The sequence below is a fragment of the Trachurus trachurus genome (genome assembly GCF_905171665.1).
Source record: "Trachurus trachurus genome assembly, chromosome: 20".
Lineage (NCBI taxonomy): Eukaryota > Metazoa > Chordata > Actinopteri > Carangiformes > Carangidae > Trachurus > Trachurus trachurus.
In genome coordinates, this window is record NC_139911.1 from 417,672 (window position 1) to 436,318 (window position 18,647).

The 18,647-nt window shown below is 45.5% G+C and overlaps 1 protein-coding gene across 1 annotated transcript; it reads left to right on the plus strand.

The window, feature by feature from the left end:
- Positions 1 to 667: 667 nt before the first annotated feature.
- On the plus strand, positions 668 to 8,742 carry LOC311003464 (ferric-chelate reductase 1-like; the record flags this gene model as incomplete). The annotated part of the gene is made up of 10 exons (XM_083995231.1): positions 668 to 869; positions 1,744 to 1,886; positions 2,303 to 2,406; positions 3,052 to 3,112; positions 3,762 to 3,944; positions 4,046 to 4,144; positions 6,182 to 6,320; positions 7,277 to 7,390; positions 8,168 to 8,256; positions 8,728 to 8,742. 10 exons carry the CDS (start codon positions 668 to 670, stop codon positions 8,740 to 8,742), a joined length of 1,149 nt encoding a protein of 382 aa, XP_083851357.1.
- Positions 8,743 to 18,647: the final 9,905 nt, after the last annotated feature.

Genomic DNA, 18,647 nt, shown 5'->3' on the forward strand with positions numbered 1-18,647 from the left:
GGTTGCTTTTTATTGTTTATTTCCACCAACTGTAATGAATGAGACTCACAGCTTCAAACTGGTGAATCTACGGTGGCCCTGAAGGCTCAATAAAGTGACGGACTAAAGGTTATTTAAAGGCTAAAGCTAGCATAGTCCAGGCAAAATAGTGTTTTCCGACAGACTAACTGTAACAGAATGTTTTTCACCATCCATCATTTCTATGAGGTGTCCAGAACAACATACTAAAAGTCCTAAGAAATCCTAGTTGGGGAAATATGTTTAATTCTCATCAATACAACATTGATTTACTGTATAAAGTCTATGGTGCCAATAAGGCCAGACAACAATACACCACAATGGGGATATTTTTTTTCCTTTATTTCTATCACAATGAAACTTTACACGATGAAAGTATCTATGAATTGTAACATTTTTTGTATTACAAGTTTCTTTGAAAATGAATTTGAATATGCAAATGAGCAGTACACTAATGGCATATGCCCAGAATACACCCGAATAGGCTTTTTTACTTCCTTTACTCCGACCACAATTACATATTTTGGGTCCAAAATGAGCTGGATTGCCTGGACTATGAGCTAATATGATCAATAACATTTGAATGATGTGATATTTGATCTAATAAACCAGAAACGTTGACGTGGTGAGAAGAAGATACCGCGGCGTCATGTGGAGCTCCGCCCTCTGGTCTGTGGTTGCCGTGGTGACCGGCTGTGTCGTCGCCCCGGCGACAGCGTTCAGCAGCGGGAAGGTGGGCGTGGCCTGTGGAGACATGGCGCCTCAGCACGGCTACGAGCCCAGTCCTGACCCCGCCCCCTTCTCCGTCACCGTGGACACAGAGGCCATCGGGCCGGGGGGCAACGTCACAGGTGAGGAGGGGGGGCACCATCAAACCATGACCTCATCATTATTGTTTTCCGATTTGGTCTAGTGCTTCGATGAAAGATTTAAACAAATTGCAAGTTGCCCAAAATAAAGCAGCACGGTGTGTCCTGCAGTGCTCGTATAGAACTAATGTGACACATATGCACGAGCGACTTGGTTGGCTAAGTGTCACTCGAAGAAGTTCTTATGTTTTGTTGAACTTGATCAGGAATATTATTGTAAATTAATAAGTCTCCTAACTTTTTATACTGCCTTTTCTCACATCAGTTGAGTCAGCATAATTATTTGACCAGACATGCTGCAGAGGGAGGTTTATTCTGCCTCAGGCAAATACCAATGTGATGAAGAAATCTGTCCTGTTCAGAGCCATTCTGCAGTGGAACTCCTTGCCGCTTTATATTGTACTAACAAACTCCAAAGAAAGGTAGCCTATACATTTTTGCTGAAACAGTTTCTTTTAATGGTGCAGCAACAGTAGTGTGGGTGTTGGCAAAAACAATTATCCTACGCTATGAGACTGCTCTTTCTTTCTTTTCCTCTATCCTGTATTTATTTTTATTTTTTATTTTTTTGGTATGGTGTTTGTATGGTGTGTATGGTCTTAATTGTACTATACAAGTGTTGGGTGATGTCCTGTGATATATGTTGGTCAGAGTTTATGACTGTATATGTGTTGTGACTGTATTGACTGTTGGTTTTGTTTTGTCTTGTGAACTCGGAGAAGGATTAGTCACTTTGACTGGTACTTGGACTCCAGGAAGAAACGCCAGGCTAATGTGCTAATGGAGCTAATGGAGATCCAATAAATGAATAAATAAATAAATAAATCATGACCTCTGACCTGCTCGCCATCCACAGTCACTCTGACCGCGGCCCCCCCCTCCTCCTTCAGAGGCTTCCTGATCGAAGCAAGGCATGCTGGGAAACTGGACCCCCCCGCTGTGGGAACCTTCACTGTGACCGACCCCCAGTCACAGCTGCTGCGGTGTGGACACACACAGGTACACACACACACACACACACACACACACACACACACACACACACACACACACACACACACACACACACACACACACACAGGTACACACACACACACACACATCAGCATCCATATTATTTATATATTTTTATACATTTTAGTAACATAGTTATTTTTTCCTGCTGGCCAGAATGGTTGTGTATGTGTTTGTTGTGTATATTTGTTTGCATTTGTCGACACAGAGGCCACTGGCAATTTGGTTGTATTTTCTTTTACAATGACAATAAAACTTCTGTTCTATCCAGCTCAGACTCCAGTGCAGAGACAGCAGCTTGATCGACACATAACAATGTGTGTGTGTGTGTGTGTGTGTGTGTGTGTGTGTGTGTGTGTGTGTGTGTGTGTGTGTGTGTGTGTGTGTGTGTGTGTGTGTAGGGTTCTGGACTGAGTCATAACGGAGGCTCAGGGAAGACTCAGGTCCAGACTGTGTGGAGGCCCCCGACCCCCCCGACCCCCCCACCACACAGAGTCCAGTTCCTGTGAGTGTCATCTACCTGTTGACCTATGGTTGAGCTGGTGTGACATGTTAAAGGGATAGTTCAACATTTTGTCAAACTGGCCCATTGCCATAATCCCTATAGTCATAGCAGTAGGTTTGTTACCTTTAATTGTCGGTGCAAGCTGTTTCTAGAACGTTAGCCTACCACACAGAGTTGTTTTAGAGGAAAATACATAGTCTGCTTGATGAAAAACTGTCCCTGAAGGCAACGTGCATCAGTGGTTTTACATGAATTTCCCTCTAAAACAACTCTGTGTGGTAACGTTGTGTTATTATCTCATAGCGTGGTGAATGTGCAGCTCACAACTTGTCCACCAGAGCGTTGTGGAGTTGTTGGATTGTGTATTTGATGAGTTTGATGGAGGGGAAACCAAGAAATCCCATAATGAGCCTCCGTAGCGTAGCTCTGAGCAGCTCACGGCTCTGCGTTCTAAAAACAGCTTGCACCGACAATTAAAGGTAATACCTACTGCTATGACTATAGGGATTATGGCGATGGGCCAATTTGCCACAATGTTGAACTATCCCTTTAAAGCCTGGACCAGACGAAACCCGACTTAAAACCAGAGCGTGTGATTGGTCGGTCCAGCCCGCTGAGAACTTGTGTGTGTGTATTGTGTCTCAGTGTGACTGTGGTGCAGCAGTATAAACTCTACTGGGTGAAGGTCAGAGGTCCTGTGGTGTCTGTGGGAGGAGCCACTACTGAAGCCCCGCCCACTGAAGCTCAGTCCACTGAAGCTCCGCCCACCACCGCCGCCGCTCCGTCCCAGAGCCCCGCCCCCCCTCCTCTGTCTCTGGTCAGTCTCTGTCGTCATTAATTAATTCAGTTTATTTGATAGGGACAATGCAGGTTACCATAGTGACACCTCCACTCGTTACAAACAAGTCGATGTGACTGATGTTCTGCAGACAGAGATTATAGCTGAAGCTAGTTTCACACTCCCGTCCCTAGTTCGGCTTTTAGTAGAAGAAAGAAGGTAAGAAGAAAGACATCAAAGTTACATAACACTATAAAATGTACCAAGTCATGACACATTAAAATGCATACAGTTCTGATTGTGTTTCAGCCAGATTTTAACCTTTGTATTAAAATTATTATTATAGAGAAGGCTGATTGGCCAAAGGAGGTCTTCTTAGGGCGTGAGATTTTACAGTTGCCACTTGCCGTTCCTCTGGTGATCCTTTCACTATTTTATCTTCTAAAACGACTGCACAGCACATCTGGAGCCAAGCCCTGCAAACACTTAAAAACCAGTTTGACAGACCCGAAATGAAGCAGGTTGTTGTAGTCGAGGGTTCAGACTCAGACCTTCAGTTCTCGTGTGTCTCCTCCAGGTGAGTGCCAGGGGGTGTGGCCTCACCAAGTCCTGCCTCAGTGACCCGCCGCGCTGCCGGCCGGAGCTCCGCCCCCTCTGCCACTTCCTGTCCTGGACGCCGGACGGAGACAGAGTGACGTTTGAGCTGAGTGGACCAGACGACGGCTTCGTGTCCTTCGCTCTGTCCCTGGACCGCTGGATGGTGAGTCACCACCTCACCTGTCGTTACCTGTCCTCTGACTCTGATGATGTCATCAACAACGCTAACGAGCTGCAGCTGTGATTGGTGTTTCTGTTGCTCAGGGCGACGACGACGTTTACCTGTGTGTGAGGGACGGAGGAGGAGTCTCCATCAGAGCTGCACGGCTGACTGGACGCACGGCGCCGCAGCAGCACACACAGGTAGGTACAGACACACTAACACACTAACAACACACACACACACACACACACACACACACACACACACACACACACACACACACACACACACACACACACACACACTAACAACATCTCCACCACTGAGACCGATTCCATACGCATCTCGATACGCTGCCACGTTAACGATTCACTGAAGCTCCTGGCGATACGATTGCGATACGATGCGATACGATGCGATGCGATTGCGATACGATGCGATACGATGCGATGCGATTGCGATACGATGCGATACGATGTGATACGATGTGATACGATGTGATACGATTGCGATACGATGGCGATACGGTGGCGATACGGTGGCGATACGATGCGATACGATGGCGATACGATGGCGATAAGATGCGATAAGATGCGTGGCGATACGATGGCGATACGATGGCGATAAGATGGCGATAAGATGGCGATAAGATGCGATACGATGCGTGCGATGCGATACGATGCGATACGATGCGATACGATGCGATACGATGCGATACGATGGCGATACGATGGCGATAAGATGCGTGCGATGCGATACGATGGCGATACGATGACGATACGATGGCGATACGATGGCGATACGATGGCGATACGATGCGATACGATGCGATAAGATCGCGATAAGATGCGTGCGATGCGATACGATGCGATACGATGCGATACGATACGATACGATGCGATGGCGATGCGATGGCGATACGATGGCGATACGATGGCGATACGATGCGATGCGATGGCGATGCGATGCAATGCGATACGATGCGATACGATGTGATACGATGGCGATACGATAGTATACGATGCGATACGATTGCGATACGATTGCGATACGATGCGATACGATTGCGATACGATGCGATACGATGCGATACGATGCGATACGATTGCGATACGATGCGATACGATGCGATACGATTGCGATACGATGCGATACGATGCGATACGATGCGATACGATTGCGATACGATTGCGATACGATGCGATACGATGCGATGCGATTGCGATACGATGCGATACGATGCGATACGATGTGATACGATGTGATACGATTGCGATACGATGGCGATACGGTGGCGATACGGTGGCGATACGATGCGATACGATGGCGATACGATGGCGATAAGATGCGATACGATGCGTGGCGATACGATGGCGATACGATGGCAATAAGATGGCGATAAGATGCGATACGATGCGATACGATGCGTGCGATGCGATACGATTGCGATAGGATTGCGATAGGAAGCGATACGATTGCGATACGATGCGATACGATGCGATACGATGCGATACGATGCGATACGATTGCGATACGATTGCGATAGGATTGCGATAGGATTACGATACGATTGCGATACGATTGCGATAGGATTGCGATAGGAAGCGATACGATTGCGATACGATTGCGATAGGAAGCGATACAATTGCGATAGGAAGCGATACGATTGCAATACGATTGCAATACGATTGCGATACGATGCGATACGATGCGATACGATCACGGTACGATGCGATTCAAAAATGATTTCATGTAGAGGCTACAGTCCTCAATGCAGGCATCCCCGGTTCGAATCCCACATCAGGCAGACCTTTCCTGCATGTCATTCCCCCTCTCTCTGCCTCCCCCTTTCCTGTCTATCTCACTATGTGCTGTCAAATAAAGGCAAAAACCCAGGTGTGTCTGAGTCGAACAATGGTCAGACACACCTGGATTAATCAGTTTGTCCAATAATGTAAGACAGGAAATAAAGGAGCTGCGTTAAGTTCAGGAAGTAGTGGAGCTGAGCAAAGAGCCCATTTGCCGATGTAGAAGGCTAGAAGAGATGCATCGCCAATTCAACCATAAATTATATCCGATGCATCCTGAATCCACCGGTGCAGTCGCATCGCAAACGTTTATATCAGACCACCGATATGAATCAGTGAATCTCCACATCCCTAGAACAGACACACACACAGTAACAACACACTAACAACACCCCCCCCCCCCCCCCCTCCCCCTCTCTCTGTCTGCAGGCAGGGCTGGGGGGCGTGGCCTGGAGAGCAGCAGACGGGGTCGTCCAGTGCCGTTTCCATAGAAACGTCGTCCTCCAGAACCGGTTCGACTTGAACCGGAGCTACTTCCTGTTCCTGGCTCACGGACGAGCTCATCAAGGTGAGACCCTCGATGATGACATCATCAAGGTGAGACGTCATGATGACATCATCAGCTGGTGTCATGGTATTTATCAACAACATTACTGTAACTCATTGGTGCTGAGCTGTTTTCCATCCTGGTTGCAGCGGTAGTTTAGATGTTGAGGATGTTTGTAGAGCCGTAGTGTTTTCTATATTACAGCTATGGACACAGACTACGGCTCGTTTGAAAGGTGAAACTTTCTGCTTCCAATGGAGACAAACTGTTTCTTTCTACCTGCCTCCCTTCCTGAGCCATCCCAAGATAAACAGTGGCTAGTTTTCATCAAAACCCCTGCCTGTTTTCTAGAAATGGAGATATAATGTAGCGTCTCTTATGAAATATGAGCTGTTTGTGTCTGTCGCTCTTCTGACACTTTACATTTCTGGGTCAAAGGCCTCGTGTCAGATAAATATTGTTGTTCTGTTCACAAAACCACCAAGGGGGGGTGCTACAAAACAACAATAACACATTTCTACTGCTAGACCGGAGGGACCCAGACCCCTTCAGCTCCAGTCAAACTCTCTGTTCTCAGATATTTTGCATAAAAACACACACAGAGATGACGTCAGGACTGAAGCTGAACATGTTCTCTAACTCGTGGCACTAAGCTGTAACAGTAGATTTAAAGATATGGGATGTTTTATTCAGTATGTTTGGCTCCTAGAGAGTTGTTTGGCCACTGATTCGACCAGCAAACGCCGAATTATGATAAAATGTCCAAATCGTGAGTTTTCATGAGTTTCTGATCGTCGTCTATTTCAGTTCTGTTCATCACAGAGTTCCCAAATTCACACATTAGGTGAGTTAGAGCGGCTATTTTATTGATTTAAAGAAAAATAATCAGTTTTTGGCATTCAACAAGTTAATAACAACAACAGCTGCAACTATATAGAGTAGTGAGTGATTTCTGACCTCTGACCTCTGACCCTCAGGTGAGATCCTCGGACACCGTCTTCAGCCTCTCGTCTCGACCAATCAGAAGCTGCTGACTGGACGTCCAGAGGATGTGATTGGCTCCCGCTGCCCGGTGCTCCTGAAGGCCCACGGTCAGTGACAACAACATACACACTGCAGCCTCTGTGATTGATTATTATCAGTTTATCAAGCTGCTGATTCTAAGGGGCCTCGTCCACACGAACACGGGTCCAGGGTTACGACGGAGTATTTGGGCCACATTGACACTAAAAGAATCACAAACTTCAAGAATAAAGTCGTAAATTTACAACTTTATTCTCGTAAATTTACAACTTTATACTCTCGTAAATTCATGACTTTATTCTCGAAGTCTGTGTTTTTTTTTTTTTTATCTCAATGTGGCCCTAATACTTCGTCATACAGGGTGAAGTTTTTAGAAAAGTCCGGTTCCAGCTTCATGTGTGGACAGGAAAACCGAGGAGAACCGCAATTTCTTGTCGACATTGTTCGACGTCACACTGTGCGAGGGTAAACAGTGAGTTGTAAAGGTAAAGGTACTTTATTTGTCACATATACAGCTAGTACAGTGAAATTCTTTCTCTGCATTTAACCCATCCCTGAGGAGCAGTGGTCAGCCACGGTGCAGCGCCCGGGGACCAACTCCAGATTATGAGCCAGTGGCTTTGGTCAGGGGCGCTGACTGGAGGATCAGGCTAGCTGGGTTAACCCTAACCCTAACCCTTTCATGTGGACGGAGTTATTTTTTATCACACCAGTGGTTGTGGACGGATTTTTTTAAAAACTGGGGCCATAAAAGTTCGGTTTCAAAAATACCCGTGTTGGTGTGGACTATAGGCCTTGTGTTGTCACCTGTGTGTGTCTCACCTGTGTGTGTGTGTGTTGTCCAGCTGTGCTGATGTTGGCCGTGTGGATGTGGGCGGTGCCGTCGGCCGCCTTCGTCGCTCGACATTACAAACTCTACAAACCCTGGTTCCAGGTCAGAACACACACACTTCACTAACTTTACTTTATTAGTTAATCTGACTGGGACAGTGCACATCAATTAACATATAAAAACATGTCAATGTGCCGGATTAGGATTATAGCAGCAATGCTTAAGTCCCAAAACATAAAAACAGTAGAGTGACAGAAAAACATAGTATTATAAACGACATAACAATGCAGACAACCAGGACATAACTGTCGTAGAAACCTTGATTCTGCCGGTGGTGAGTCAAAGAACAAGACTGGAGTGGCAGCAGCATGCACCAAGTTTATCTCTAGAGAAGGGAACAGAACACACAACTACACAGCAGAGAGCGGTTCAGAGTAGTGCAGTCCCTTCTTATACCCCACCTTATGACTCTGGTTACTTCATTACTACAACTTCTAGCTTTCTCAGACAATAAAACAATCAACAGACGTGTTACTCAACAAATGTCTACCCCCGTTGTTGGTTTCTCTGTAGGAATTTACAACCTAGATCAGTTAGTAAAGTTGTACGTGGGTCATCCTAGTGTCCTTCCTCTGCCCCAGGTTTATTATGGTCAGTTCACAAATGTCTCCACTGATGGAGTTAACAGGATTACAAACAAGGTTTTACTACAACTACTACAAAGATACGTTACTACTTATTACAAGGAGAATACTCATCATAGCAGTTTTCCACCACAGAACAAAACGACTATAACGAAATAAAACAGTGACATTTTGACAACACTTCCATGGGGAGGGAGGGGGACCGAGAGAGTTTCTGGGAGATGAAGTGCAAAAGTGCAGGAGTGCATGTGCACCAAGTATTGCACGATGCCTTAAAGTACACACACACACACACACACACACACACCCTGGTCTGTCCTCGGTCTAACCCCCCCCCCCCCCCCCCCCCCCCGTCTCTCTGCAGCTCCATCGGACCGTGATGCTCTCGGCCGTGACTCTGAGCTTCGTGGCCGTCGCCATGACGCTGCTCTACAGGAGGGGGTGGAGCCAGGTACGGTGTGTGTGTGTGTGTGTGAGTGTGTGTGTGTGTGTGTGTGTGAGTGTGTGTGTGTGTGTGTGAGTGTGTGTATGTGTGTGTGCGCCCCCCCCGGCTCGACCACCTGTCCCTCCATCTGCAGCGAGTTTGAGTCACACAACAACAACAACTCATTGTTTTTGTGTGTGTGTGTGTGTGTGCATGTTGTATGTGTGTGTGTATGTTGTATGTGTGCATGTTGTGCGTTTGTGTGTGTGTGTGCATATTGTGTGTGTGTGTGTGTGTGTGTGTGTCAGAGCTTCTGACACACACACACGTTGGTCATTCAGTGTGAAAATGAAAAACAAACTGAATTGAAACAGAGCAGCTTGTAGGAGGCAGGAGGAGCTGACACGCTGCTGACAGCTTCATCTTCATCTTCATCATCTTCATCATCATCATCATCATCATCATCATCATCATCATCATCATCATCATCATCATCATCATCCTCATCTTCATCTTCATCATCATCATCATCATCATCATCATCTTCATCATCATCATCATCATCATCATCATCATCATCATCATCATCCTCATCTTCATCATCATCTTCATCATCATCTTCATCATCTTCATCATGTGGCCGGTTACTGACCAGCAGCAAAGATGGAGCAGAGCATCATGGGAAACATTGTCCATCAGTTCCTCTTTCATGTTTATTTCTGTGTGTGAGTGTGAATGACTCAATACACACACACACACACACACACACACACACACACACACACACACACACACACACACACACACACACACACACACACACACACACACACACACACAGTCTGTCTACCTGCAGCTTCCTCCACCTGCTCAGTCCGTTAGAAGTGAAACAGAGAGAAGCAGCTCTGTTAGAGTCACTACAACTAAAACTAGCAGTGAAATCATAATATAGTAAACTGAAATAAAAATAAATAACTGATTCGTCACTAAAACTAAACATAAATAAAAAAAACAAGCTGAAAACTAAATAAAACCTAATGAACATTAAAGGTATAGTACGTAGGAGTTCCCCCCATCTAGCGGTGCGGTTGCATATCTGAACGTATTCTTGATGTTGCATTCAGGTGAAATGGGGCAGACGTCAGACAGACAACAGACGCTGCATGTAACAGGATAAACAAGCGTCTATGTAAACAAGTGGTTGTCATGGTGATGTGGTATTGTGACAACATGTTGTCATGGTGATGTGGTATTGTTTTAGTAAAATGGCATCTGGTTGGTTTGCCGACGGCCGTCTGCCTGACTGCACCTGAATGCAACACCAGTGCCTCCGTCCTTCCTCACACTACACAGTGGTGACAGTTTTAACAGGCCGTTTCCGTGGTTACCTACGGTCACGATGCAACATGGCCGCCTCGGTTCGGTTTCCGTGGTTACCTACGGTCACGATGCAACATGGCCGCCTCGGTTCGGTTTCCGTGGTTACCTACGGTCACGATGCAACATGGCCGCCTCGGTTCGGTGCGTCGCCCACTTATGTGTTTGTAACGACTTGTAACAACTCATTCTAAGGAACCAGAAAGCTTCATTTGTAGCAGCTGTGATTCACCTTCAGGGAAATACGGATTTATGAAAGACAGGTTTGATTTTTGATGATAAAAAGACAAATAAGTTACAGACTGGGACTTTAAAGGGATAATAACCTTGATGTGAACTCAGATTAAAGTCGACTGGACCAGTTGACTCGTGTCTGTAACTCTGTCTGATGAGTCTGAGAGCAGATTATCATCATCTGATAATCTGACCCAGGACCAGGTCCAGAGGATCAGACCAGACCAGGACCAGGTCCAGAGGATCAGACCAGACCAGACCAGGACCAGGTCCAGAGCCTTAATGAGGGATGATGCTGATGGTGGTGATGATGAAGAAGGAGGAAGTCACATGATTGACCGTATGAGACCATATAAGGCCGTGTGATGAGAGGGATTTCCCACAGTGCAGCTGTTTGTGTTCAAGAACCTTTATAATCCAACATTCAGTTCAGTACAAAACAACCGTCTCAACGAGTCAGAAACATGCTCATCAAAGTAAAACAACTGGTTAAAAATGAGGAGGACAGATGGAGTTTATCCCAGACATAAACTTAAAACTTAAAACTTAAAAGACCTTTATTGTCCTTACGCAAATTTGTGCTGCACAAACCTGAGTAGAGGCTGTTCTAGACCAGACTGGGATGTCGCTCTCTTCATTTCAAAAGAAAGTAGCTGCTGTCTGATTTAAATGAGGAGTGAACATGAACATTTGTCCAGATATAAAGGTATAATTTTACACTCCTCTCTTCCTCTTCCTCTCCTCTTCCTCTCCTCCTCCTCTCCTCCTCCTCTCCTCTTCCTCTCCTCCTCCTCTTCCTCCTCCTCTCCTCTTCCTCTCCTCCTCCTCTCCTCTTCCTCTCCTCCTCCTCTCCTCCTCCTCTCCTCCTCCTCTCCTCTTCCTCTCCTCCTCCTCTCCTCTTCCTCTCCTCCTCCTCTCCTCCTCCTCCTCCTCCTCCTCAGGCAGTAGGGTCTCACGCTCCAGTCGGCTGTGCTGTCTTGTCTCTGTCCGTGGTCCAGGTCGTCATGGCAGCTCTTAGACCAGCTCCAGACTCGTCCTGGTGAGACCACAACCAGAACCAGACTACAGATAGACCCTATAACCCGAATTAGACTACAGAGACCTATATATACAGATATACCCTATAACCCTATAACCCTATATACTGATATCAGAGCGGTCACTGATCCAGGGTCTGTCTGCAGGAGGCTGCTGTTCAGGAGGTTTCACTCAGGAGCTGGAGCCACGATGCAGATCCTCTCCAGTAAGAACTCTGGTCCTGGTCCTGGTCCTGGTCCTGGTCCTGGTCCTGGTCCACCAGAGTTTAGTTTAGAAAGATTCAGTCTGCATGCGTGTGTGTGTGTGTAGGGATCGGCAAAAATACACCAAAAGTTAATGTGACTCGACAGATGTCAGAGCCAATAACCACGGTGTGTATTTGTAAGACGATAACGCATATTTTATAAGTTTTTGTGGCCATGTACACGTTGGCTGTTCATAATGTAGTCAAACATTATATCAACATGATCATTATCAGTAATGATGTTTTAGATCTCTGTGTCCAATATCGTTGTTAGATAGATGGTAAATAACATGATTTACACCTGGCTCGTGTTAATTAATTAATAAAGACACGACCTCAGATTAACTTTATATCAGTCAAGACTCAACCAGTGTTTTCTACTACTTAAAAAATGAGTAAAGGGCCATTACGTCACATTGCAGTAGGATTACACCTGCAAAAACTGATTCCAGCGCCTGGTATTACACAGAGAGAGGTTTTCTGCCTCAAAATCTCTTTATATCACCCAGTGTTATCGTTACATTAACAAGACTTGACCTCAACCAGTGTTTTCTACTACTTGGAAAATGAGTAAAGGGCCATTACAACGCATAATTTCAAGTTTCTTAGCTCCTGGTATTGTACAGAGAGATGTTTTCTGCCTCAAATTAACTTTATATCACTCTGCAGAGCTATATTTACAACATCTGACAAAATATTATTTTGTATTTGAAACACTTAAACACTCCACCAGGTGTGTGTGTGTTCCTGGGAGCTGTGAATGAGACGCTGCCGTTGTCTCGGTCTCTGCTGGCGGCCTGGCTGCTGTGGCTGCTGCTGAGTGAACTGCTGCTGCTGCTGCTCACCAGGACAGGTGTGTGTGTCTGTGTGTAGGTGTGTGTGTAGGCGTGTAGGTGTGTCTGTGTGTGTAGGTGTGTGTGTGTGTGTGTGTGTGTGTGTGTGTGTGTGTGTAGGTGTGTGTGTGTGGTGTCTATATATCCCATGATCCTCTCTGCTCACGTCTCCACAGCAGCAGTAATGTTGCTGCTGCTGTTGAAGCCTCTGTTCTGTTCCAGCAGCTTGACTGCATGATTATTACTGTGTGTAGGTGTGTGTGTAGGTGTGTGTGTGTGGGCATATGTGTGTAGGTGTGTGTGTAGGCGTGTATGACCAGCGGATTTAACATTTAAAAGCTGAGTTTGACTCTCCGGAGTTAACATTGTAGATATCAACAACGTCTTTCTGACTGGTCCTAACTACATTTTGAATAGTTGGATTTTTTATTCCAGATCTCTGTAATTCAGTTTTGCCTCTTGTCAAAAAGAACATTTCAGATATCTGCAACTACGTTCTTCCTCTGTAACCATTCATGTGTATGGGGTTTGTCATTACAGATACAAAACTTAATTACAGATATCTGAAAAGGGACATGTAGATATCTGTAATTCAGTTACAGATATTTGTAATTCACATAGTGGATATCTGCAACTGAATTGTAGATATCTGTAATGACAAACCCCATACACATGAATGGTTAAAGTGACGTCATTTGTCCTATAGGAAGAACGTAGTTGTGGATATCTGACATGACAATTGTGGATAGGAAGAATGTAGTTGCAGATGTCTGAAATGTTCTTTTTGACAAGAGGTAAAACTGAATTAACACACATCCAGTCTGGCTTTTAAATGTTAAGATGGCTTGTTGCTATACACAAATTCGGCGAGTGATTTGTGTACGCCGCCATCTTGCGGCGGCGCCATTGCTGCGGTGACATACGTCAGTCATAGTAAACTGATTCTCTATGGCAGCATCATAAAAAGGCTGCATTGGTGATGTTTAGTGCCCCCCAGTAACTGATTAAGGTATCTTACATGAATACCAATATTAATTTAGGAATTAATCATTTGTTTGAGCGATTAGCAGGAAAGATTAGAGTAACAGGGAGATAAGAGACTGTATCATAAACAATAACATACCGGTACGTTATGCGTGCTGGCGTTAGCAAGCCAGCAGCGGGATATTTAATCATGTGGACAGGCTACATGAATAAAAACAACAACTTGTGCTTTGTTTTAGATATTCAAGAACATTTTATTGATCAGCTGGCCTCAGATGATCAGAAAAAACGTCAATTACAGGTCTCTGATTTATGGTCAAAATGACCTGAGCTCCGGATGGGTCGGACATATTTTACACCGGCTTTTAGACGACCATGATCACATCATATTGAAGGGATCAGTGAGACATTCACAGACCGTCCACTTTTACCACGATGTGAAGGTAACGGTGAGAAGGGAGAGTAGCCAGGTTGAACAGGTCAGCTGTGACTGTGTCGCTGGCGGCTGCTGTTAATGCTGCTGCTGCTGCTGCCGCTGACACGCTGTACGTAACGTTACGGTCTAAACACGGACACTCCTCCTGAAGTAAGGGGCTGTGTTTTGCTGATATTAGAGCAGTCGAGGACGGCACATGTCCTCCCAGCCTTCCCAGACATATTTACAGAAGACAAAAGGTCCACTTCTTGGCGCTTGCATTCAAATGCCCGCTTCACGCACAGAACCCATCGCTGCCTGACTGGGAGCTGTCACCGCAGTAATGGCGGCTGCTCAACTAACGGTTATTTCGCCGAATTGGTGTATAGGCGTGTGCATATAAAGAGCTGTGAAATGTCAACCCTTTGCATTAGTCTTTAAATGAGACCTGGACTGAGCTCGGTAACATCTGTCTAACATCTGTCCGACATCATGTCAATCATCCGTCCGCAGGCCGTCGCCGTGGTGACGACACAGAGGACTTGGTGTCTCGTCACGTGGAGGAGCGACGGCGTGGACCGACGATGATGATGATGCTGCTGGTGACCTTCGTCGTAGGAAACTCTGTCTTCCTGGCGGCGTCGCTTCACGCCGTGGCTGCTGTCTGAACAAGTGTTAATAAAGTTTCACTGTTGCCTCGACAACAAACACCATGGTGATGTCACTGTGATGACTCCTGGGCCGACGATGATGAACCGTATGACTCTTCATCACAGCTGAGCAGTTTGTGTTTGGTCTGTTTAGTTTAAAAGGCAGATAAGAGACTTCACCTGAACGTTACTGAAGCCAGTGGTTCTCAGAGTGGGGACCGGGGACCCCCAGGGGTCCTTGAGATGGTTCAAGTGGGTCCCCAATTTTTTCTTGAAATTTTACCACTTTAATAAAAAAAAAAAAGTATTTTATTTTACCACTTTTTCTAGATTTTTTTCAGAAATTTCTCTACAATATTTCGGAAATTCACGCCATTGGCCCTAATTTCAACGTACATCGACTAAAAAAGTAACGTTCGGGGCGGTGTGTGGCGCAGTGGGTAGAGCGGCCGCCCCATGTAGAGGCTACCTTTCCTGTCTATCTATACTGTGTGCTATCAAATAAAGGTAAAAACGCCAAACAAATATACAAAAAAAGTTAAGAAGTAACGTTTTTCAGTCTCAGAACAAGTATTTGTGTATTTCTGGTGTTTGCTTCAACATTTCTGTGGTCTAAACATCACGAACGTCACGTAAACGTCACGTCACCTGAACGTTAGGCTACTTAAAACGCTTTTATGCCATTTGCATCAACACAGCCAAAGTTAGGCAACAATAAAATTAAAAAAACACAAAAAAATCCGGGCCCTCTTCATATGAACCTGTGGACTGTTGTTGTTACAGGTGGTCGATGTTGTTGTAGTGTGAACACAAAGACACAACACACAGAGCCTCTCTCTTCATGTACATGTTTTATTGTTGCACTAATCTCTTCAAGTTGCATGAGGAACAGAGGGAGGAGCTCCAGATGTGGAACAGCTGCAGTGTTGAACAGCTGCAGGTGTAGAACAGCTGCAGGTGTTGAACAGCTGCAGGTGTAGAACAGCTGCAGGTGATTAACAGCTGCAGGTGTTGAACAGCTGCATGTGTTGAACAGCTGCAGGTGATTAACAGCTGCAGGTGTTGAACAGCTGCATGTGTTGAACAGCTGCAGGTGTCGAACAGCTGCAGGTGTTGAACAGCTGCATGTGTTGAACAGCTGCAGGTGTTGAACAGCTGCATGTGTTGAACAGCTGCATGTGTTGAACAGCTGGAGTGTTGAACAGCTGCAGGTGTAGAACAGCTGGAGTGTTGAACAGCTGCAGGTGTAGAACAGCTGCAGTGTTGAACAGCTGCAGGTGTAGAACAGCTGCAGTGTTGAACAGCTGCAGGTGTTGAACAGCTGCAGATGTTGAACAGCTGCAGGTGTTGAACAGCTGCAGTGTTGAACAGCTGCAGTGTTGAACAGCTGCAGATGTTGAACAGCTGCAGGTGTTGAACAGCTGCAGTGTTGAACAGCTGCAGTGTTGAACAGCTGCAGAGTTGAACAGCTGCAGGTGTTGTTGAACAGCTGCAGATGTTGAACAGCTGGAGCTCCTCCTGATACTGGAACAGTGAAGCAAACAAACAGGAAATGTAAAACGACACTCTACAGTCGGGAGAGAACCAGGCTGCGTTCAGAGTAGCTGGGAATATCAAGGCTTCATAAATAATCAAGGTTTCTTTATTAAAATCAGCTGATTCCAGAGTTTTTATTTAAGAAAATCCCTTTTTCAAAACCTACGTTGTGCTCATGCGATCGACACTAAAGGGAAAGTGCTTCAGAATAAACTGATCTATAAATGTCAGAAAAACTGAGAACAGCTGATTAGAGAAAGGTAAAGACAGAACATTTACAGGAAGTGTGTGTGTGCAGGTGTGTGTGTGTGTAAGTCAACATTCATGTAGGCTATAGATCTATTGTAGAAGAATAAAATACTTTAATCTGTGGAAACTTATTATTATTATTATTATTATTATCATTATTGATTCATCCACATTCTTCAGTCTCATTGGTTCTCTGGCCGAGTCCCTGTAGAAGTCAGATTGTCATTGAGAAAAATGTGCAGCTCATTCAGGCACTGATGACATCAGCAGTATTGTCACGGAGCTGTGTGTGTGTGTGTGTGTGTGTGTGTGTCGGGGTGAACACTTGTGTGTAGTAACTTGTGCTGATTAGTTTCTGTCCAGCTTCACCCTGAAATATCTTTTGCAGCAGAAAAGCATTGTACGAAAATACAGTAAATATAGACTGAGCAACGCGGCTTCGCTTCATCCAGACAAACAGAGACGTCAAAATATGTTTCAATCTGATTTACAGGAAAATGTCCAGAAAAGTTTAGCAAAGAGTCGACTCAACAACATTTCTAACATTCAGGCATCTCAGCAAAAAAAAAGCTCATTAATACTCTCCGTTAATTCACATCTGGCTCACACAGCAGCAGCTGCAACAGCTGCAACAGCTGCAGCAGCTGGAACGACTGCAGCAGCGGTTGCAGCTGGGACACAGCAGCCTCATGACACGGTGTGGGCGGGGCCTGTCCAGGTGTAATTATGCTGCGTTCGATTGCACTCGGAACTCGGAAAGATCGAATCGGAAAAATGCAATAGAACGGCCCTTGAAGTCGGAATTACGTCACAGCAAAATGGCGTCGCACACCGCGAGAGGTATTTATTTATTTAGGCTATTTATTTTCCAACCTAGACATTTAAGCGAGGGAGAAGTTATGGAAAAGGGAATATCGCCTAGTTCCACGCGTACTGCAGCAAGAGTTGAATCTGCACGGCTCGCTGTGACGCTGCAGGATTCCCCTCGCTGCTGCGTTCAGGACTGTGTGTTGCAGAAGTAACATTAGCGTTTCTCTTTCTCTCTCTCCCCCAAGCAGCTAACGTTCTTCTCCAGCAGCAGCTACTTTTTGATGCTCGTAACGTAAGACGTCAGCTCACTGTGGTCGGCCATGTTTTCCGAGATTGCGCAATGAAACGCATTTACCTCGGAAGTCGGTGTAATGTTGTTGTGCATGCAATGTTGTAGTTGGTCCAGAAGGGGGCGCTCTTCAGTTGTTATTGTGTTGGTTAAGCCAGAAGAGGAAGAAAACAAGGTTCAGAGAAAGACGTTTAGCATGCGAGTGTAACACGGGTTTTTGCATAAGAGTTACGCTGTATTCTTGTGTTTTGAAAAGCTAACTAAAAGTGTGTAAGAGTCACGAAGTGCATCAGAGTTTTCTTTCTAAAACTTTACAGTCGAAATTTCCGACCTGGACCTGTCCGAGTTCCTAGTGCAATCGAACGCAGCATTATTCCCTGTGGAGACTGATGTTCAGGTGAGCTGCAGGTTGACTGTCTTTAGCCACATGCTACGCTAACCACTGTCTTTTTTATTTACATTAATGGCTCGTATGAAGGAGTAGAGACGGTTCAGCCTCTTTCAGCTCTTTGTTTTGTTTTGCAGCAGCTTCAGTGGGAAAACTCAGGTTTGAACGCTGCTCCAGTTGTTTTCATTCTGCTCCGTGTGAGTCAGAGAAAAGAAGCTTCGGTCTGGCTCACAGGAAGCAGGAAGTGACACGTGTCATGTGACTGCTGTGTTTACATTAAAGGCCCACTCAGGTTTCAGAACTCTTTAACATCTCTTGTCCTCAGTGTCGGTGTCAGAGCAGAGATGATCCGGGAGGAGATTATTATTATTGCGTCAG